This window comes from Diabrotica undecimpunctata, chromosome 9, assembly GCF_040954645.1.
Source record: "Diabrotica undecimpunctata isolate CICGRU chromosome 9, icDiaUnde3, whole genome shotgun sequence".
In the NCBI taxonomy this organism is placed as follows: Eukaryota; Metazoa; Arthropoda; class Insecta; order Coleoptera; family Chrysomelidae; genus Diabrotica; species Diabrotica undecimpunctata.
The window spans coordinates 2,097,946-2,118,634 of record NC_092811.1 but is presented as its reverse complement, the minus strand read 5'-3'; the positions used below and the strand labels follow the sequence as shown (position 1 = coordinate 2,118,634).

The window sequence follows — 20,689 nt, the reverse complement described above, 5'->3', positions numbered from 1 at the left end:
CACGCCACTATCTATTTTAAGTTTATTTCATGAATTTTTTTCGAACCGTCAACATAGCAGCGTATGCAGATATTATGCCATATGTGAAGCCAGGAAGAGTCCCTAAAAGCACCCCAAGACGACAGCAGTGACGAGATCGGTGATACAGCATTCAGAGCGAGCGAACATAATACTTATTAGCGTTCATATATTCATGTATTGTGTAATTCAAAATAAAGTCAGTTTTTCACACGGAGTTTGATTATTTACCAGCGGCACACGCGAAGAGCAAATCAAGTCATTTACACTGTGAATAGAGGAAAAATGTTCAAAGCAATGAAAGAGCTAGGAATACTAAAACAGTTGGTAAATTTAACAAAACTAACTCTTGAAAAAGTTGAATGTAGAGTACGAATTTAGGGGCAACTGTCTGAACCTTTTAAAACAAATAACGGGCTGCGCCAAGGAGACCCTCTCTCGTGCATACTGTTTAATCTGGTTCTAGAAAAAGTAACACGTATGCCACAAACCACAACAATTGGTTCAATATATAATAAATCAGTGCAAATCCTGGCCTATGCTGATATCAATAATGTTAAGAGAACGACGTCATCGAAGCAGTGAAAGAATTTGTATACCTGGAAGCGTATAACACTGAAAATAATACTACCGCAGAGATAAACCGCATAATTTGCACAGTCAACAGATGCTATTTTGGGCTCAATCTCCTCCTTAAATCCACAAAATTATATCGAGAAATACAAAAGTAAAACCATACAAAACAACAATACGCCCAGTCCTAACATACGGTTCAGTATTGATAATACCTGGAAAAATTACATACGAAATTTACTTTTTGATGAGAGGGAGAACCAGTCCACAATACCTAGGGAAACAGGACCACCTATACTAGTGGCAGAAATAAGAGCAGCCATAATATCACTAAAAGAAGGGAGAGCTCCAGGACCAGACGGAGTACAGTCTGAATTTCTTAAACTTCTTGATGATGAATCTTTAAGAATACTATGTTAAATCTTCAATAATATCTATGACACAGACAATATTCCAAAAGATTGACTAATTTCAGAATTTATTACATTACCAAAGAAAAAGGGAGCAAAAAAGTGCGGAGAATATAAGCTAATAAGAAAAGGCCATCGAGTACAATAAACCAGCATATCTATGTTTTATAGACCTGACAAAGGCTTTCGATCGCATCCAAGTCGAAGACGTCTTATATCTACAGTATAAAAGAAACATACCAATCAATATTATACAAACCATCGGAAACATCTACCTCCATAATCAAATACAAGCAAAGATAAATGGAAAACTAACAGAGTGTATATCAGTACAAAACGGAGTCAGACAGGGTGACTCGTTAAGTCCACTTCTCTTTAATATAATAATGGACGAAATAATACAAGCAGTACCTAAAGGTCATAGTTACAGAATGGGGAACAAAGAAATCCAAATATTATGTTATGCAGTCGACGCCGCATTAATCGCCGGGACAGAAGACGAGCTCTAAAGATTAATACACATCTTCAATACAACAGCCAAGAAATACAATATGATAATATCAGCAGAAAAAAACAAATGTATGACAACATCTAAATACCCACTATGATGTAAAATCAAAATTGATGGGAAAATCATAAAGCAGGAAGCAAGGTTTAAATATTTGGGAATAAATATAACTAGTTATGGAGATGTTGAAGAAGAAGAAGTGCGACAATAAAGCTTAAAAGCAAGTAAAGCGGCGGCATCTCTTAATGACACAATTTGGAAGAACAAACACCTAAGACAAGACACAAAAACAATAATCTATAAAGCAGCAATTAGACCTATATTAACATCTAAAACAAGAAACTACTAGAAACGACAGAGATGAAAATACTTCGACGAATATGAGGGAAAAGTCTGTTGGATAGGGAGAGAAGCGAAAACATAAGTGACATAAGAAGAACATGCAATATAGAAGACATAAATGGATGGGTGACAAAACGGAAATAGGAGTGGAACGAACACATTAGTAGAATGCCAGAGGATAAGATAGTACGAATAGCACGAGATAAATCACCAAATGGACGAAGAAGTATTGGCAGACCAAGAAAAAGATGATGCGATAATTTAAACAATTTAAGAGGCTAATATTGAAGAGGAAACAGGCTTTAAAGCCTACATACAAGAAGGAAGAAGAAGATGTAGCTTTATATTATTCTTGCTATTTACACAAAACTCTTGTATAAGTTCATCAATCCATCCCTTTTTTCTATTTGTACAGCACTTGCCTGAATCTTTCATTCTTTTTTACCCCTCCAAATCTTCTTTTCTACCTGTCTTCAGCCATTTCTTTCGTGCTAGATTGTTTACCTGGTTGGCGTTTCAGTCTTCGTCGTAAAATTTTTTTTTACTTTATATTTTATTACATTTTTTGCTGATATCGAAATGTGACCTTTTATTGTTATTGTTAGGCTTTAGAAAACCTTTTAAATTTGCTTCCAAGTGTTTAGAATAATCTTTCTGAATAATATTCGACTCTAGTTTCCCTACTTCCATTTGTTTCTTTTTGCATATTGCTTTGTGACTTTAATTATTTTCATTTCCAGATTTCCTATTACTAAGAAGTGGTCAAAATCTGCATTTGCAATATTTTATTACATATCTGCATTTACAATATATGATTACCAGATTTAGCCACACGGCTAACACTCCCTCTAAGGGGAAAATTCACTCATCCCAGATACCTACGGTATCAAAAGGATTGAGCTCTGGTGGGACTCTTTCCATGTTATCGAGTCCTAGGTGGCTTGGTACGTCAGTGTATCTCCCAAAAATTTTCGCACACATCTAGATGTCGAAAATAGCACAGCTTTCTGCATGATCTTATATAGATGTTCATTTAGACCCAGCTTTTTTATGTTTTCTAGGAGCTTCTTCGGAATGACTCCAGTGGTAGAAAGAATAATAGGTATTGTCTGGGTATTATTACTATTAATACTGTGACTAAAAAGATTATTTGGGAACATAAATTACTGCGTTCTGCAGTAATTTATGTAATATGTAATTTTTTTATGTAATTTAAATTTATGCAATACCCCATACTATTGCTAACAATCCCTTATTTATCATAGGATAATTGATTTCCCTTTGCTGAACATTCTATTGGCAAATGCTGTTGGTTTGTCATTACCATTTGACAAAGTTGCTCCTAAGGCAATGCCTGAAGCATCAGTTTTTAAAATAAACTTTTCTCCAATAATCTGGAAATTCCATTACTAAGTGTTAGCAATTCCTTGAATTTATCAAAAGCTTTTTAGCATTTTGCTCTCCAAACGAAAGTCTGTTTACTGGCGTGGCTATTTCTGCAAAGTAATTGATGTATTTACTATAATTTGCAAATGCTTAAGAATCTCTTCAATTCCTTTTCATTTTATACCTTTAACTTGTGTGTCCTAAGTATTTCTTCATAAATTCACATTTATTTTGATTTAATTTCAGATTAACTTTCCTTAGTCTTTCTAACACCTTTAGTAAGTTAGAAAACTATTAAATTGTTGAGATATATAAAGATGTTTGCATAATTTAAACCAGACATTGCCATTTTCATAGCACTTAAAAAACATCCAAAATGTTTTCAGCTCCTTTCGTGTATCTAATTTTAAAATTGGGTTCCTCTAACTTCAATCTGAATTAATTTAGTCTGCTTGAAGTGTTTCGTCATACATACCAAATAAGTATGTTTATGGATGGTGGTCAGTTAGAATCACAAATTCCTTCTGTGGCAGGTAATGTCCCCGTTTGGAAATACTCCATACTATTGCTAACAATTCCTTCTCTATCATAGGATGCCAGCAATACATTTTATGTTAGATAAAAATTATATATTAATAAAAAAAACTGAAACTTGTACAATTTTTAATAACAGCAATATTAATAAATTATTACATAATCATTACACAATTTACATCGCTTACACTAAAGGCTAAATTTTAGAATACACATTTAAAAAACTTTTTCAGTTCAGAAAAGTTTTCCACCTAATTACAATAAGTATTTCTTATATTTATACAATTACCAACACATTTATGAATTGATATCAATGTTAACTGGTGTTAAGAGATTTTAAGCAATTTTGACAGAGTATTATCTATAAGACTCAATACATTCCATGTGGTACCTTACATCACTGAAAATGGAATGTTATTGGTGCACAATCTGAGTCTAAGAAATCACATAATTAGTAAAAATAACAAGACAGAAAGAAAAAAACTAAAAGACAAAGAAATTAACTAACCATGAACTTATTAGGAGTGTCAAGGAGCAAAAAGAAATAAAAGTTTTGAAAAAAAGTTCTACAAGTACTTTACCTTACGATCTGTCTTTGGTTGATCAAATAATACTCATAGAACACTTGTTTTCCACTGTGTATACACTTCCAATAAAATATAGGTATATAAAAAACTAATAGTTTTTATAATGTTTTAACCTGTACAAAGAAACTATAGATTTCCTGTTCCCAAAAGCACAATAACCACTTCCAGGAGAAAAATTCAAAACATTAGTATGACCCATTTTGGTACTAAAATTTGGGAAATTACTGAACACATTTTCAGATCCCACATGGAATAACTTGACGGAATTCTGTATATCGGCTGAACAAAACCCTAGTATCTCAGATGATGGATTAAACTTTAGGTCTTTGATAGCTGTGGTAAGATTCAAAATGGTTTTTCTTGGTTTTGGTGTATTTGATTTAAATACATCATTCATATTGTACATATTTACTACTCCTTGTGCTGATCCTGCTGCTAGAAACTGGTTGGAAGGTGCAACAGACAGTGTGGTACCCTGTAAACATCCTTCATCTGAGAATTTGTGCTTGACTCTATTCATTTTCATGTCCCATACTGTTATTTCGTCTGTATTGCTATGCCCAAATAAAAGATTTCCTAAAAATAAATAATTTTCCTTTAGCATCAAACTAATTTAATTGAGATATTTAAGATCTTACCTGATGAATTGTAAGTTAAAGCAGTGACTTCAGTTTCTTGCTTCAATAAGGCCACTTTTTCTTTGGAAGTGGCTGATAACAGGTGTACCTCACCCCATTTGCCAGCTATAGCAATAAACTGGGAATCTGGTGAAATTACAAAGTTCTTACACTGTGTTAATCCTTGTGGTAGTGTGTATCTTGTAGGTTTTGTTGCCAATAAATCATAACTGAACATATGTGACTGCCTAGACCCTAATAGGGCTTCGTTTCCATTCTGTAAAAATTTTGCGCAAACTATAGGATAATTTTGGAATTTTATACTATGTAGCTTATTATTCCTTTTGCCATCTACTGCATATAAAGTAGCAACTCCTCCATTTCCTGCTATTAAAGCTACACTGGAAGTTGGATGGAATTCTATAGAGTTAATGTAAGGCCCTTCTGAGTAAGTCTCACAGTTTAAATCCTTAACTTTCTTAAATTCTAATATACTAGAAGGTAACTGCGCCTTAGTACTTTTAATAAAACCACAACTCCTTAATATTTCTTCATCAGAGTCAGATTCTGTTCTTTTGCGCTTATTTAAGGACGCCCACTTTGGAGTACCAACAGCAGATTGGAATTTATGTTTAAGCAAATTGGAATATTTGTTACTTCTATCGTTTATGCCTCCTGAGGGTAACTTGCGCCTTTGACTGTCTAGTGCCTGCCCCACGTCTATACCGTCGTCATCTTCGTCAGTCCATGCAGGCTTCCGTACTTTTTCTTCATCATCCGTATCAGTTTCGCCAACGCCAGAATCTGCGTTCGCCCGAGAGGGCCCTGCTTCTTGTTCAGCCTCCTCTAGACATTGTAAAAAACTCGTGGCTCCGCCGAACAAAATATGGGACAATTGCTCTTCCTCTGCTTGGTCATCGCGAGATCGAAATTTTGCTTTAGGCCGATTGGTTTCAAACTCCTCTCCTTCTTTCGACTGGTGTTTTCTTTTCCTATTATGATTAACTTTCGACATGTTTAGGAAGTCTTCTGCTATGGTTGGTTTTTAAAAGTAGAAAAGGAACATTTCATCGACAAATGACAAACTGTCTTTTTCGTCTTCTTTTCGAATATTGGGTCATCCGACTGTGTATCCATCTAGAAAATATTTTTGAGAACTCTTTTGTATAATTATTTTATATAGGATTTTAAAGATTTGTTTATGTTAAAAATTTAAAAGTAATAAAAGTAAAAAGTATTTTGCCTCTTTAATTAAATAACCCAACCAAAAATTCAACAATTTTGTAGCCTGTACATTCTATAAAATTTTGGCAGTTCAATTAGCCACCACTTAAAATTACTGTTGAGATCATCATTTTAGATTTTACTTTTGTATTGGTGTAATAATGATATTTTGACGAAACAATCCTATATCGGATATAAAGGCCATAGAAAAAGTTGTAAGAAGAAGAGTTCACAGATGTTTGTTTATAGTTCTTTATAATCCAAATAGATAGTAAACATTAAACAATGGGTTCTGAACATTCTAGTCAATCTGCATCACAAAATACTCAGAGACAAAGTAGTTTTAACAAAGAAGCTTCCAAACAACCAAACGTTCGTCGTCAACATACCATAGCGAATCCCGGAGGATCTGAATTTAGTAGTGAAAATGTTGATATTAGACCAGGATCTATATCCCCAGGTCCAAGTGTGTGCAGTGATGTTGACTTACCATATATTAGCTACACAGTTAACAGGCCTATCGGAGGTATCCCTGATCATACAATATTCAGTTGTTCTGTAAAGTTATTATTAATTAATTTCTTTCAGATTCCCCGAAATTAACGAACAAACAATTACTAAAAACCAAATCGCGCAGAACATCCCAGCCCAAACCATCAAAATCCAAAACATCCACCCACAATATAGTAGTAGTTCGTGGAGCTAATCCTGCAACAGCTGTCACAGAAAAAGATCCAGAAATACTGAGGTTGCAAAGCATTCCAATGTTTTTACCAATAATGAGAGCCACGCTGAGTTTACCAGCTGCAAGAGATCCTGAAGTATTAGAAAGATTAGACCCTACACCTGTTAGAAATTTGTGTTTGAGGTATCAGCATCATTTGACAGCAGCAGCGAATTTGGTAGCTACTGAACAAAATCAAATTACACATAAAATCAGAGAGGTAAAATACACATTTTTTTAATAGTTATGTTGTAAATTTTACCAAAATTGTATTGTAATTCATTATGGCTTTATCATATTCAGGTACTTTTAAGTCATTTGCACCTCTAATTTATGGATTTTTTTTATAGATTGATGCAGAAGTAACAAAAGTAGTAATTGTAGCCACAGACAGGCAACGTAAATATGCTAAATATAGTGAAAAACTATCCAAAGTAGCAGAACTATCTCATCAATTAAACCGTTGCCATATGTTGCTGAATCAAACTTTAGAATCAATGGAAACATTGAACAATTATTTGGATGTTGAAGACAGATTGGAGCCTTTTATTTGGACAACTGGATGAGATTTACTTCAAGATCCTTATGAGGTTGAAAATGAGGGAAACATGAGTGAGGATCTGGAGATGTAATAATAAAATGATTGTGATGTTAGTAAATTATTGTAGATTTCAGCTATTATATACCTATTAGATTTAAGAATATTATAAATATAAAGTGTAGGATATTTCTTGTAACACTTCATTTGGCTTTACAAAGATCCCATAGAATATTCCTAACATTTTTATTTAGTTCTTTTAGAAGAAAGGTAAGGTTGTTTATTGTACAGGATAGCATTACAAGGTGGAAAAAAAAAGGACATCTTATACTGTGTCAACATAATATTATCTTACTAATTTCATCAAAAAACCTTTGAAACAAAAATACAATGACAAAAAATTAAAAAGATAATACAATGGTTCAGTATTAAACATATATGTATGTATAAGGTATTAAAACTAAGTATAATTAATAACAAACTGATTACTTAATATAATTAAAAATGAATATAAAAAAATCATCGGACTTCCTTTTTGACAGTTGTAAGTATGAGTTTTGACAGATCACAGTACATAGCCCTCTAGTAAGGTAAATCGTATATAAATATTTGGGAGAGAGTTTCTAGCGCCAAAAGCGGACGGGCCGAAACTAAATTCATTCGGTGGCAAATTTAAAATGTAGGTTTTGAATTTTAAGCGGCAAATTTACGAAATATACTCTGAATTTTAGGCGACAAAATTCAAAAAGTATGCGTTTAATGGAAAATAGGTATAGTCATAAAATAAGAAATACATACTTATTCTATGCCAAAAAATATATTATCTTTGTCCAAAACTTTTTATATAAATGTAAAACATAATATCAGACAGAGTATATAATGGTACAGGAAAGTTTTTATTTATTATTTTATGACTATATCTGTTTTTCATCACATTAACAAACCAAAGTCCCGAAAACAACAAAATAAAACACAGATATCCTGACACTTGTATATTTTTCTTTGGTTAGTATTGGCAACAAATATCCTCCTCATCCTATATAATGCTTATAGATACCTTTAATGCATTAGGACTGGTTTGTTATAAGTTCCACACCTAAAATACTCTTCCTTAAAGCCTCTTGCTATTTCATACCATCTGTAGATAATAAAGGGTAAACTCTAGTATTTCTGTGATCTTGCTCTTCAGGATCATAACAAATTAATATGTAACTATTGCTCAGAAGTAGAAGGTCCATAAAAATCTAAAATAATGAAATATTACGATATTTATAAAATAAAAGATTCAGGTTGATTAAGATTTAAAAGTAATTTAACTACAGAACCAAAATGTATAAAATGGTATTGAGTTTATATTTACTAACAAAGTTTGGTATAATTAGGTGCTGTTTTTACCTGGTGCTTGTAAAAGTAAACTCCTAATCCTCAGAATGATTAATAGCCCTTCCTTCAACTTTAACTAACTTTCAGCCATCCACAAAAAATATTCTTTTCATTTTTTCGATTTGGAATACTATAGTATTTAGGTATCGTCCCCTTTTTGTCTTTTAGCAATGTTGATTAGATATATAAAAACTGACGTATGTATATTGTTTTTATCTCCTTTTTCCAAAATTTGGGATACAATATTTTTGTATTTATAACGCCATTTGCAATTTGTAAAGGCGTGGATTACAATGTTGCCACTAACACATTTGTTTTTTTCGGTGGATACTCAAAATTCTTTAGAAATAAGTTATTGTAAATTTAAGTTGTAATTTTACTAGAATTTACTACAATCTTTGTTTTTTTTGGAAAACATTGTATGGTATAAACCGTATAAACATTATTTGGGAAATATGTAAAACTAGTGAAACCGTGGCAACAGTACTTACATCAACGTCATACGCCTCTTGCTATGTCATACTGCTCATACCTCCACCTAACGTGACTGGTAGCGCCGTCGACGGCTGGGCCTATGCAATTCACTCTCCCCACGTGTCCTATTCCACTTACACTACTATTTGTGGTATATACTGTGGTGACAGATAGATTTTAAATAACTACAACAATACTTTTTTTGTTTGTTTCCATAGTTACTTTACTTCTTTGTTGTTTGTTATGATCGTTTTAAACCGTAGTGGACTGTTGACAGTGTTTTGAATAAACTACATATTTATAGAGCTAAATCAAAATTAAGCAATCTAAACCATGGCCGAAACAACAACTACTAACTCATTTGTATCTTGCATCAAAGTAAAAGGAATAGAACTATTGCCTCCAGTGGTAAGTGTCGAACCTAATTGATTATTATGGCGTTATACACAGTTTTTACGGTTATAGAAATTAGAGAAACAATATATTGTACCTTTCTATTTATTTATAACCTTGAATATGCTTTCAAGCTTAATTAGTAATTGATTTGTACGAAAAATTCTCAAGGATCATTATTTAATAGTTTTAGTAAAACAATCCCGCAAAAATCAATGTTGTATTTCACATTTTTTTTTTAGATTAATCCATCACGCCGTTTAGAACTGCAAACATACAAACAGCAGGCGATAAAATTGGAAAAACGTCTTCGAAATTGTAAGGAATTAAAGAAAAGTCTACAAGAGTTAATGTCCACTCAAAACCTTACCAATTCCCCGTATTTTGACGGAAACAGCCATATTGAAGACTTAGGAATTTCCTCGGCCAGGAGCAGTGCCCAACCAAAGAAAAAACCAAATCTAAGTAGAGATATTATCGATGTTACCGAATATAGCAGTGACGGCATCAAATTAATCAATAAAGAGAAAGACACGGTGTTTGAATCTAGACGAGGCCAGAATGATTTTAATCAAGGACAACTATTAAGCATCGGTGATGCATATGAAAGTGATTCATCTTTAAATAAGTCAAGCGAAATACCTGTCTCCTCTGTGATATCAAGTGCTAGAGAGCCTCATTCACAGTGGACGTCTCCTGATTTTATTGGAAGTTGTGATAATGGAGTAAGCATTGATATGTTTATTTTTACAAATGTATTATTTGTTTATTATTTTAGAGTAATTTTTTACCAAGAAAATCTTCGAGTCCAAAACCTACACGATCCACACCACCTAGGAACAAATCAAAAAGTGCTACAGCAAAATCAACCTCTTCCCCTAAAACAAGACTGATTAGAAGCAACTCTTATACTCTCGAATCACCAAGTCCGATACTTTTGGCTCATCTCGAGAAATGCTGTAAGACAAATCTGGAAGTACCAGAAGCAAGTGGAAACCTTTCACGAAATTGGACGTCTTTAGAGAATAATTTTGTACCGATGGAAGACAGTGAATTTAGTAGTTTAAATACTGTTTATAATGCTAATTTGAGCAGTCAAAATGTTAGTGATAAAGTGCCTTTGGATGGAGTGGGTGATGAAGAGCTGAAACCACAGAAGGATACTGGACAAAAGTCTCCTACTATTGAGGTAAGCCATTTTTACAAGATAATTTCAGAATGTAGTAGTTTATTTATTAATTTTATTTTTTATTTATTTATTAAATAGACGGGATCACCCCATTACAGCATTATAATAACATTATATTTTTTAATCTAATTTATCTTATAACTACACGCTAAAATACAATACTTAGAAATAATTCTAGAGTTTACTATAAATCGTGGTTTTAAATTGATTTAAACTTAAATTAAAAGGATCTACATCACAGTGACTATTTAAAAATCTTAAGGTCCTATCAAATTGATTATTGCAGTCATAATTGGTAGCATGAAAATTTATATGAAACAGTTCAAAAGATTTTAGTCTATGCTGTGGAATATAGAAGCTTATCTTACTTAAAAGTTCTGGACATGGAATTAAGTTATTTAATTATGTTTTGGGCAATCAGCATTTGGATGAATCATATACACTAGCAAAATGTTCGGCAAACAAGTTAGCTATGTTTTGGGCATTATCTGCCATTTGGTATTTGGTTGTTATCTTTTGTAAGAATTGTTTTGCAATTTTCAAGACAATAGAAAAATTTTAATACAGTGTGCTGCTCCTAATAAAAAACCTTACAAGAGTAGTAGTGGTTTGATAAGTGCCTACAATCAAGTCTAAGTTATTTATTTTTCTTTTATAGGTGGTCCAAACTGATATTTCTGTTCAGCATATAACTGTAAACGCCAATAGCGAAAATGTAGAACCTGTCAAAGGCACTTTGGACTTAACCAATCCAGATTGCCAATTGATGCAAGTTCTGAAGAAAATACCGGAAGATTATTCAAAGCAGATTATAGAGCTACTGGAAAAACGTAGGCTAGATCATCAGAATAAAGTAGACAATTTCGGAAAACAATTTAAAAATACGCCTTCCAAGGACGAAAACATAGACGATAGCGATTCCACTACTTCGGAGCTGTCAAGTTGGTCGAATTATTGCGGCATCGCAGACAAATTAACGCAGATCGAACTCCAAAAAATGTATCCAGCAGAAAATGTGCCGAGTTCACCGAATATCAATAATAAAAAGTTTTTCGAAAACGAAACCTATTCTGGAGATACTTCTGATAGCATTCCTTACCAAGATATTGAGATTACTGATATGGAAAAAGTAATTGGTGGCTTAAATAATACATTTGACGTTAATTCAAAAGGAATCGAACAAAAGAGACCAGAGAGTGCAAAGAAAATATTTCTTACTACTAAAAGCCATGAAGCAGCTAAAAAGGTTAGTTTGTTTTTAAATTTTCTTGATGTAAAAGTAGAAATTTCTCGTACATAGTAATCATAATAGTTTGGAAGAGATTTTACAGACTGTAGAATGTAATTTAGCCTTTGCGACTTTTTTAGAGTAGGTAAAGTTAATAACAGGTACTATACAACAAAATTGAGTTAAACTGTGACCTTGACTCGTCTAGAAACGGATTGAGCGGTGTTGCCAGCTCATTATTGTTTTTCGCTAAAGTCTTTCTATTCTCATTGGGAAGAATCTCTTTTCCATGCAAATCTTCAGGTTACGAAAGTTTATCGTTGTCGTGGGTATTTAGATTTATAATTATTTCGTTAATAATGTTGTCATGAGATCAAAATTATTCTCAATTGAACATTTTTAGAGATCATAATTATGAAAGTATTTTATTTATATAATCCAGGTGGAATCTGTTTAAAATAACCATTTTTGGGTATGATGTAAACTCAGTTTATTGCATATGTTTAACTTTTTATTCAACAAAATATAAAAACCGCCCCCAAATATACAATCCCCCGTTTACTGGCCAACAGCTTTGGGTGGAGGAGTTAGTAAATGGTAGGGCACCCCTTTGTCCTGGAGTTGGGACACTGGCTTCAATGGCGGAAGAACCGTGGAATTGGTCAACGGCATAGAGATGAGGAAGAAAGTTTGGGACAAGACACCTCATTAAAGATCCGGATTGGATAAGTCCTAGTAGAATCAAATGGTTATGCTTGCAGCTAAATTCAATTCCGGAGTAAGCACCTCAATCGGATCTCCGCGAAAAGCAGATACAAGTATAACAAAAAGATTAAAATGCCAAGAAGACATCAGAATAGGCACATGGAACGTGAAAACCATGGCACAGGAAGGTATAATCCATAATGCAATACAAGAGATGGCACACATGAATTTAAATATTCTGGGAATAAGCGAAATGCGTTGGCCAGGTTCAGGAACCGCACATATCGGGGAACACCGCATTTACTATTCTGGAACAGATAATGGCAAACATGAATTAGGTGTCGCCATTATATTGACAAAAGAAGTGGCAAAATCTGTTGACAACTTCCTTCCAATCTCAGCAAGAGTGATACTCATACAATTGACAGCAAGACCAATCGACGTCAATATTATAATTTAAGTGTATTCACCTACAACAGAAGGAACAGAAGAAGAGGTAGAAGAACTGTATGTAGCAGAACATCATCTGCAGTTGGACCATTTTTACTAGGAATCCGGGACAATCCGGGAGATACATTGGAGTTTTTTGCGGAAGCAAATCAATTAGTAATAATGAACACCTGGTTTAAGCTACACCCAAGGAAATTGTACACCTGGAAATCTCCACAGGATCCTGTGGGAAGGATTGGAAGAAATCAGATTAATTACATGCTAGTAAATAAGAGGTATAAGAACAGCTGTACATCTGTCAAAACATACCCGGGGGCAGACATAAACTCTGATCATGTACCAGTTGTAGGTAATTTCAAAGTCAGAATGAAGAAGTATTATGCTAGAAAACTGAAAGATCCCCATGTTCGACTGAAGGTGAGTGACAACCTGAATATAAAGGTGCTAAAATGCAGAAATGCAGGAACTATAGAGGAAAGTCTTACGATCATACAAGAAACAGTGAGAGAAATAAAAGAACAACACCTGAAGAAAGATACAGAGAAACGGAAATCGTGGATGACCGATGAAATACTTGAAGAGTATTTCATCGGAGTCAGAAGAAAGATAAGAGAAGCCAAAGAACAAAAAACAGAATAATGTCAAAAAATAGAGGAGTATCAGCACTCACCAGCACCACCCCCTCCCCCCGATCCTAAAATTCAATTGTAAAACTTTTGTCTTGTACAAACTAATAGTTCTTTAGATATATACAAAAAAAATGAGAAAAAATATATCATATTTTGATATGAGGTTGAATGCTCGAATATCATATTTTGATAAATAACTCATGCATTTGTAATGACATTTTTGAGTGATTTATGCAAAAAATTTCGTTTATATGTTTCACACCCAACTTAACATAGATACCGTTTGGTCTAACACGACAAAACGTAGTTGAAACTTTTTCATTTCCAACACCAACCATCATCAATCGCTGTCTTTTTGAAATTTGTTACATTACTGCACTGCTATGATTGATCCTTACTCTTTAGTATAGTTGAATGTAATTACGTGTCATTATTTTTATTCTCTCTTAGAAATCTGTCAAACAGTCCTGACCAGACCTGATCAACAGTCCAACACTTATTGAACATTTTGAGTCCAAAATACAATAGATACGTTTTGCGACAGCGGAGGATCTGAGCAGTTTTTAACACGTTCACTGCCACTTGCTATTTTTATACCATCTACACGCCAATTTTGTGTAATACCTATCTTAGATAATCATTTTTAAAAATATACGTTTTTTATTATATACCTAATCACCGAGATTTTTATCCCATCTATGGCGAGAGACTGCTTTTTGTGTGGTGAATTGTCTTAAAGTATACCGTGATTATAATATATTTTTTAACTGCTTGTATCATTTTTTTATTTGAATAAACCGCCACCTGGGTTATAATACTTTTACTAATATAACAGTATAATAAAAAATCACTTAATACGACGCTACGAATGTGTTAAGTATGATTTTTCGTAAACAACTTCTTTATTAAGGTCCAATTTTGATAATTTTTTGGACGAATAGAGGGAAAGTTATCCCAGATTAACTCTAATTATTTGCATATATTATTCAAGGTAAAACAAAATTGAGTTTCTATCATTTATATGTAATACAGCCTGACATAAAATGAATCATTTGGAATGTCCTCAAAACTTTAATGTACGCTAGTTTATGTCATTGTCTATATATTGTTTTTTATTCATTTCGATATCTAGATTTGCTTCAAATTTATGCTAATATGTATTATCAAATATTGGCGTACTAAAGATTGATGTTTGACAGTTGTCTTAAATTTTTTTATTAAACAAAGAATATTGTTATAAAATATTGGCTACTATCTTTAGCAAATATGTTGAAATCTGGTATTATGTTCCTTCTATTTATCTAAATGCTGTCAACCATTAAGGAATACAATGATGTAATAAGAGTTTTGTTGAAGCAATGGGCTGCGAGTATAATATGCGCCTACGTCAAGGGATATTTGACTAGAAGGCTACTCCACACGTCCCGGGTACAGTCTAAAATTGACACGATTAGAGACGCTGTCATATGCGCCCTTCAATTACACGAAGTCGAACATTTTGACGAAGCAGACGCTGAATTACACAGACGACTGATAAATCAGGTAATTTTCTTTGCGTTTTTTTAATGCTTTATCTAGAATTTAACGATTTTTTTACTATTTGTTTTGAGTATGCTACTAGAGACCTCTAGTGAGGAAAGATGAAGTTAAATGTGTCGATAGCAATTAAAGTAATTTGTATACCCAAGCGTGCCAGAGTAGTGGGTGCGTTTTGATTTAGTTTGAGTCTTCTTACAAACTCTCTCTGATGACGGTTAGACCCAGAAACACACGTTAGGGAATGGTAATAATTACCATATAAATGATGGTAATTTATATGGGTAAATTGTTGATGCATAGTGGAATATAAATATTCCCAGCATTGCTCTGAGTGGCTTGCTTAAGCTTAGGTATACAGTTTACTATAATTGCTATCGACACATTTAAGTTTATTTTTCTTTTGTTGTAATGTTAAAAGAGGCTTTTTCTTAGTCTAAAATAAAATGAAATTTATTAAAAAAAAATTCGTACCAAGTTTTTCACCTATAAAACTTACTTTGTAAGTACCAAATCCTAATTAGTGGGCCTTTAGGTGACATGTAGATCAAGAAACGTGTCTTCCAACGTTATGTGGGATGTTTCTTAGCTCTAATATTTTCCATAAAGCAGCATGAGATAAGCTGTCAAAGGCACGCTCGAAGTCAACAAAAACCATGTATAGGTTTGTGTTCCATTCAACCGATTGTTCCATGATTACCCTCACAGTATTAATGTGGTCTATGCAGGAGGATTCTGGTCTAAAGCCTGGTTGACCAGCTCGAAATTCAATCTTGTTTGTTAATCTTTTGAGTATGATGGCCGTGAAAATTTTATTTATTGCGGTAAACAAGGTTATTCATTTCCAATTTTTGCACAGTGTGAGATTGCCCTTTTTTGGAAGCCTAATAATGTTACCCATTTTCCAGTCCTCTAGAATGCGGTTTGTTTTCCACACCTCTCGGATTATGGGGAGCAAAAGTTCAGCATTTCTCAGAGATTTAATAGTTGTTATTATCTCCGTTAAGGAGCCTCGCAAAATATACGCAAGTCTACATTCTACGAGTTTTCGATAATTTTATCTACGTTTTCCCTGGGTGTGCCTAGAATCTCCTGAAAGTGCTCTTTCCCAAGATAGCTTAAACTGTTTCTCAAAATAAGTACCGTCTGTTATAACATTGAGTTTACATTCCTTCCTTTCTCATTGAGTGTACCTTCCGTCATAGCATGAGTTTTTAGACAACGGCAGGTAAAATTCATTAATTACGTTTTTCTCAAAAACGTAAAAATACACAATATTAAAACTCCTTTAAAAAAATTACCGTCTGTTTTAACATTGATTCAAAAATGGATTTTTTACATTAGAATATGCTTTAAAACTCCAATATCTCTGTTCTTTCAATATGGTACTTAGTGAGTTTTACTTGTCACATGTTTTTTAAACGACTTGTCAACTATTAAAACATATAAAATTGTGAAACATGTGACGAGATAATATTATTTCGCGTTGTATCTCAGAAAATGAGATACACAAGATGAATACCTTCTTTTACAGCTTTTTTTATTGTTACACAGGTCTCCTCAGCTTGCTACGAATTCCACGACATATTTTTTAACCTACCTGTATCAGAAAAGATGGCAATCATAGCTATTGACCGAAAGCGATTATTGGAGAAAGCTAGAAGACCGTCTTCCGCACCTGACATTCAACGATCGTTATCTAACTCCAGCAGGTCTTCGACCAAGAGCTTCCATTCTCAGACTTTGATGAAGACTTGACGAAAATCAAAACTGCCTTTAGGTGCTACTACTACAGTCAGCTTTATTGACTCTGTAGTTTTTGTTGTACGATGAACTGTTTTGATGACGATCTAAAATTTATCAGAAAGCAAGAGGTTCGAAATCTCAACTGTAAGTTCATTCAACGCCCGCAAATACTAGAAAAAACGACGAATCAACGGATATCAAGATATATCCATATTTAACAGCGATCTATACAGATCAGTTAATAATACTTTATTACTATATTTGTGGGCGTAGAATGGAGTGGTAGCTTTTGCACTTAATTCATACTAAAATTTAATGTTTTTAAAGCATTCCTAACGCAGCATTCGACAATTTTGCCGAGTATATACCAAATATATCTTTTCGTCGATGTAGTTTATATAAAAAATAATTCTTAGCGTACTGACTTAACGACTTAGCCATCAATGACAATCTATTTTGTTACTTCCATGGTTTTTTAGAGTAACCAATAAAAATTATGTTTTATTATATTTGTTTTCTTGTAAATCCTTTGTACCTAACAAAACTGTAAGATTACGCTGCAATTAAATAACAGCCTGAAGTTGTAAAACAACAAACGATGGACAGTGTTAGAGGTACATAAAATGAAAGAGGCCGCGTTGCTCAGAGTCGGTGATATGTGTCTTTACGTTTCCACTAGTACGACCAGGGGACAGCTCCGCGGAGCGGTCTCCCATTAGATCTCAAGCGGGAATCAATTAATTTCTCACGCCGTGGATGATTTTTCGCCGGTAAAAAAAGCAAGAGGTTCGAAATCTCAACTGTAAGTTCATTCAACCCCCACAAATACTCGAAAAAACGACGAATCAACGCATCGTTGAGATCTATACATCTATAAAGATCAGTTTATAATATTTTATTACTATATTTGTGGGCGCAGAATGTAGTGGTAGCTTTTGCACTTAATTCATACTAAAATTTAATGTTTTTAAAGCATTCCTAACGAAACTATCGACAATTTTGCCGAGTATATACCAAATATATCTTTTCGTCGATGTAGTTTATATAAAAAATCATTTTTAGCGTACTGACTTATCGATTTAGCCGTCAATGACAATCTATTTTGTTACTTCCATGGTTTTTTAGAGTAACCAATAAAAATTATGTTTTATTATATTTGTTTTCTTGTAAATCCTTTGTACCTAACAAAACTGTAAGATTACGCTGCAATTAAATAACAGCCTGAAGTTGTAAAACAACAAACGATGGACAGTGTTAGAGGTACATAAAATGAAAGAGGCTGCGTTGCTCAGAGTCGGTGAGATGTGTCTTTACGTTTCCACTAGTACGACCAGGGGACAGCTCCGCTGAGCGGTCTCCTATTAGATCTCAAGCGGGAATCAATTAAATTCTCACGCGTGGACGATTTTTCGCCGGTAAAAATTCCCCCACGGGCTAAGAGCGTGCGATTCTCAGGCCAATCCTAATTGAAAACTCCGATATTAGTTTGTGTAAATAAATAATTGGATGTTTATTCTATTCCCAGAGAACTAAGTGTTTTATTCGTGGGTTTTTAAAACGCAAATTAAAACCTTAAACAGAATGAGATTTGAAATACGAAAGATCCGACAAGAGAGGTGATTCCCATGACCACAGGGCCTCCCGGTTCGTTAATATGCAAAATCCCTGTGGAAGGCCCAATAACACACCTATAAGAAAAATCCACACGAATTGTCTGAAGAGAATGTCCACTTGAACGTTAGGACTATGGCTCAATCAGAAAAAATCCAATGCGCAGTAAAGAAATCAGGTGGCCTGACTCAAGTTATTGTGACATAGAAGAATATAGAGGATACTATTCAGGATCAGAAAATGGAGTCGGAATTATCACACATAAAAGTATAGCGAAACATGTCAACAACTTCATACCAGTGAACGATAGAATCCTCTTGTTACAAATAAATACGTCACCGATGAACATTAACATCATAAGTCTATGCACCCACAGCAGACCACAGTGATGATGAAATATCTTCTTCTTCTTCTGTTGGTGCCTATCTTCTGTGGATGTTGACAATCAGGTTGGTCCATACAACTTTGTTGACAGCTGCTCTAAATAGATGTCGGGTAGTCATTGCTGTCCACTGTCTGATGTTCTTCAACCACGATGTCCTTCTGCGCCCTTGAGATCTTTTGCCTTCTATCTTGCCTTGTAAAATTAGTTGATACTTCTCATTGCGCATCACATGCCCTAAGTATGTCATCTTTCTGATTTTGACGATACGCATAGTTTCCAGATCTTTATTCATACGTTGGATCACGGTGTTGTTTGTAACATGATGGATATAGGAAATTCTGACCATGCGGCGATAGCACCACACTTCGAAGGTTTCTAATCGTTTGGATGTTACCTCTGCCAAGGTCCAGGCTTCGACTCCATATAAAAGGGTAGAAAATACATAGCATCTCAGGACTCGTGTTCTTATATCAATGTTCAAGTGCATATTACATAAAATCTTCCTGAGGCGATTGAAGACAGCTCTCGCCTTTTCTATACGACATCTTATTTCCTGTAAGTGGTCCCATTCCTTATTTAGGCTGGATCCAAGGTATGTACTTTTGTCGATTATTTTCAAGGGTTCATTTTTTTTTAGCCCTTTTTCTATCCGAATTGTCGAATAAAGGCCTCTCCCATTTCTCGCCATTCACCCCTGTTGTGTGCTAGGCGTTTCCACATTGGTCCTGCGACTCTTTTGATATCGTCGCTCCAGCGCATTTGAGGTCTTCCTCTTGGTCTCTTCGCATCGTACGGTCGCCAGTTTCCGACTTCTTTGTTCCATCTACCATCTTCGAGACGTTCGTTGTGTCCAGCCCATTTCCATTTTAATTTAGCTGCTTGTTTCGCGGCGTCCTTTATTTTTGTTTTGTTCCAGATTGCTTCGTTCGTTTGCCGATCTATTAGTGAGATACCAAGCACGTTCCATGGCTCGCTGAGTTTTTCGAATTTTGTCCATGTTCTTTTTTGTGAATGTCCAGGTTTGAGCTCCGTAAGTGAGAACGGGAAGGATACAAGAATCGAACACTTTGGTTCGAAGATTTTGGGGTATCTTTTTGTCTTTCAGTATGTATGAGAGTTTTCCAAATGCGGCCCATCCCATTCTTACTCGTCTGCTTATTTCGGTAGTTTGGTTTTCTTTGTTTACCTTGATATTCTGACCCAGATATATGTATTCTTCTACATGTTCCACTTTTGTTCCTTGGATGGTTATCGTCGGTTGATCATCTTTATTCGACATTAGCTTAGTTTTACTCAGATTCATTTTCAGTCCTTTTTTTATGGATTCCGTATGAAGCTCATCGATCATCGTCTTCAGTTCTTTCCAGCTGTCGGCTATTAGTACTACGTCATCTGCATATCTTAGATGGTTTAAATACTTTCCGTTTATCGATAGTCCCTTCGTTTCCCAATTTAGTGATTTAAAGATGTCTTCAAGTGCGGCAGTAAATAGTTTTGGA

The 20,689-nt window shown here is 34.2% G+C and overlaps 3 protein-coding genes across 3 annotated transcripts; 2 read left to right on the top strand and 1 right to left on the bottom strand.

Moving 5' to 3' along the window:
• Positions 1 to 3,883: 3,883 nt before the first annotated feature.
• On the bottom strand, positions 3,884 to 6,059 carry wcd (U3 small nucleolar RNA-associated protein 18 homolog wicked). Its single transcript, XM_072542550.1, has 2 exons — positions 4,997 to 6,059; positions 3,884 to 4,934 (listed from the first exon to the last, which is right to left on the bottom strand). The coding sequence occupies exons 1-2, from the start codon at positions 5,988 to 5,990 to the stop codon at positions 4,447 to 4,449; spliced, it is 1,482 nt and encodes a 493-aa protein (XP_072398651.1). The 5' UTR covers positions 5,991 to 6,059; the 3' UTR covers positions 3,884 to 4,446.
• Positions 6,060 to 6,293: 234 nt separating this feature from the next.
• BORCS5 (BLOC-1 related complex subunit 5) lies at positions 6,294 to 7,650 on the top strand. Its single transcript, XM_072543531.1, has 3 exons — positions 6,294 to 6,725; positions 6,788 to 7,143; positions 7,274 to 7,650. The coding sequence occupies exons 1-3, from the start codon at positions 6,485 to 6,487 to the stop codon at positions 7,487 to 7,489; spliced, it is 813 nt and encodes a 270-aa protein (XP_072399632.1). The 5' UTR covers positions 6,294 to 6,484; the 3' UTR covers positions 7,490 to 7,650.
• A 1,826-nt stretch (positions 7,651 to 9,476) lies between these two features.
• Positions 9,477 to 17,689, top strand: Cp110 (Centriolar coiled coil protein 110kDa). Its single transcript, XM_072542549.1, has 6 exons — positions 9,477 to 9,726; positions 9,954 to 10,436; positions 10,490 to 10,900; positions 11,559 to 12,146; positions 15,269 to 15,454; positions 17,003 to 17,689. The coding sequence occupies exons 1-6, from the start codon at positions 9,652 to 9,654 to the stop codon at positions 17,204 to 17,206; spliced, it is 1,947 nt and encodes a 648-aa protein (XP_072398650.1). The 5' UTR covers positions 9,477 to 9,651; the 3' UTR covers positions 17,207 to 17,689.
• The last annotated feature ends 3,000 nt before the right edge of the window (positions 17,690 to 20,689 follow it).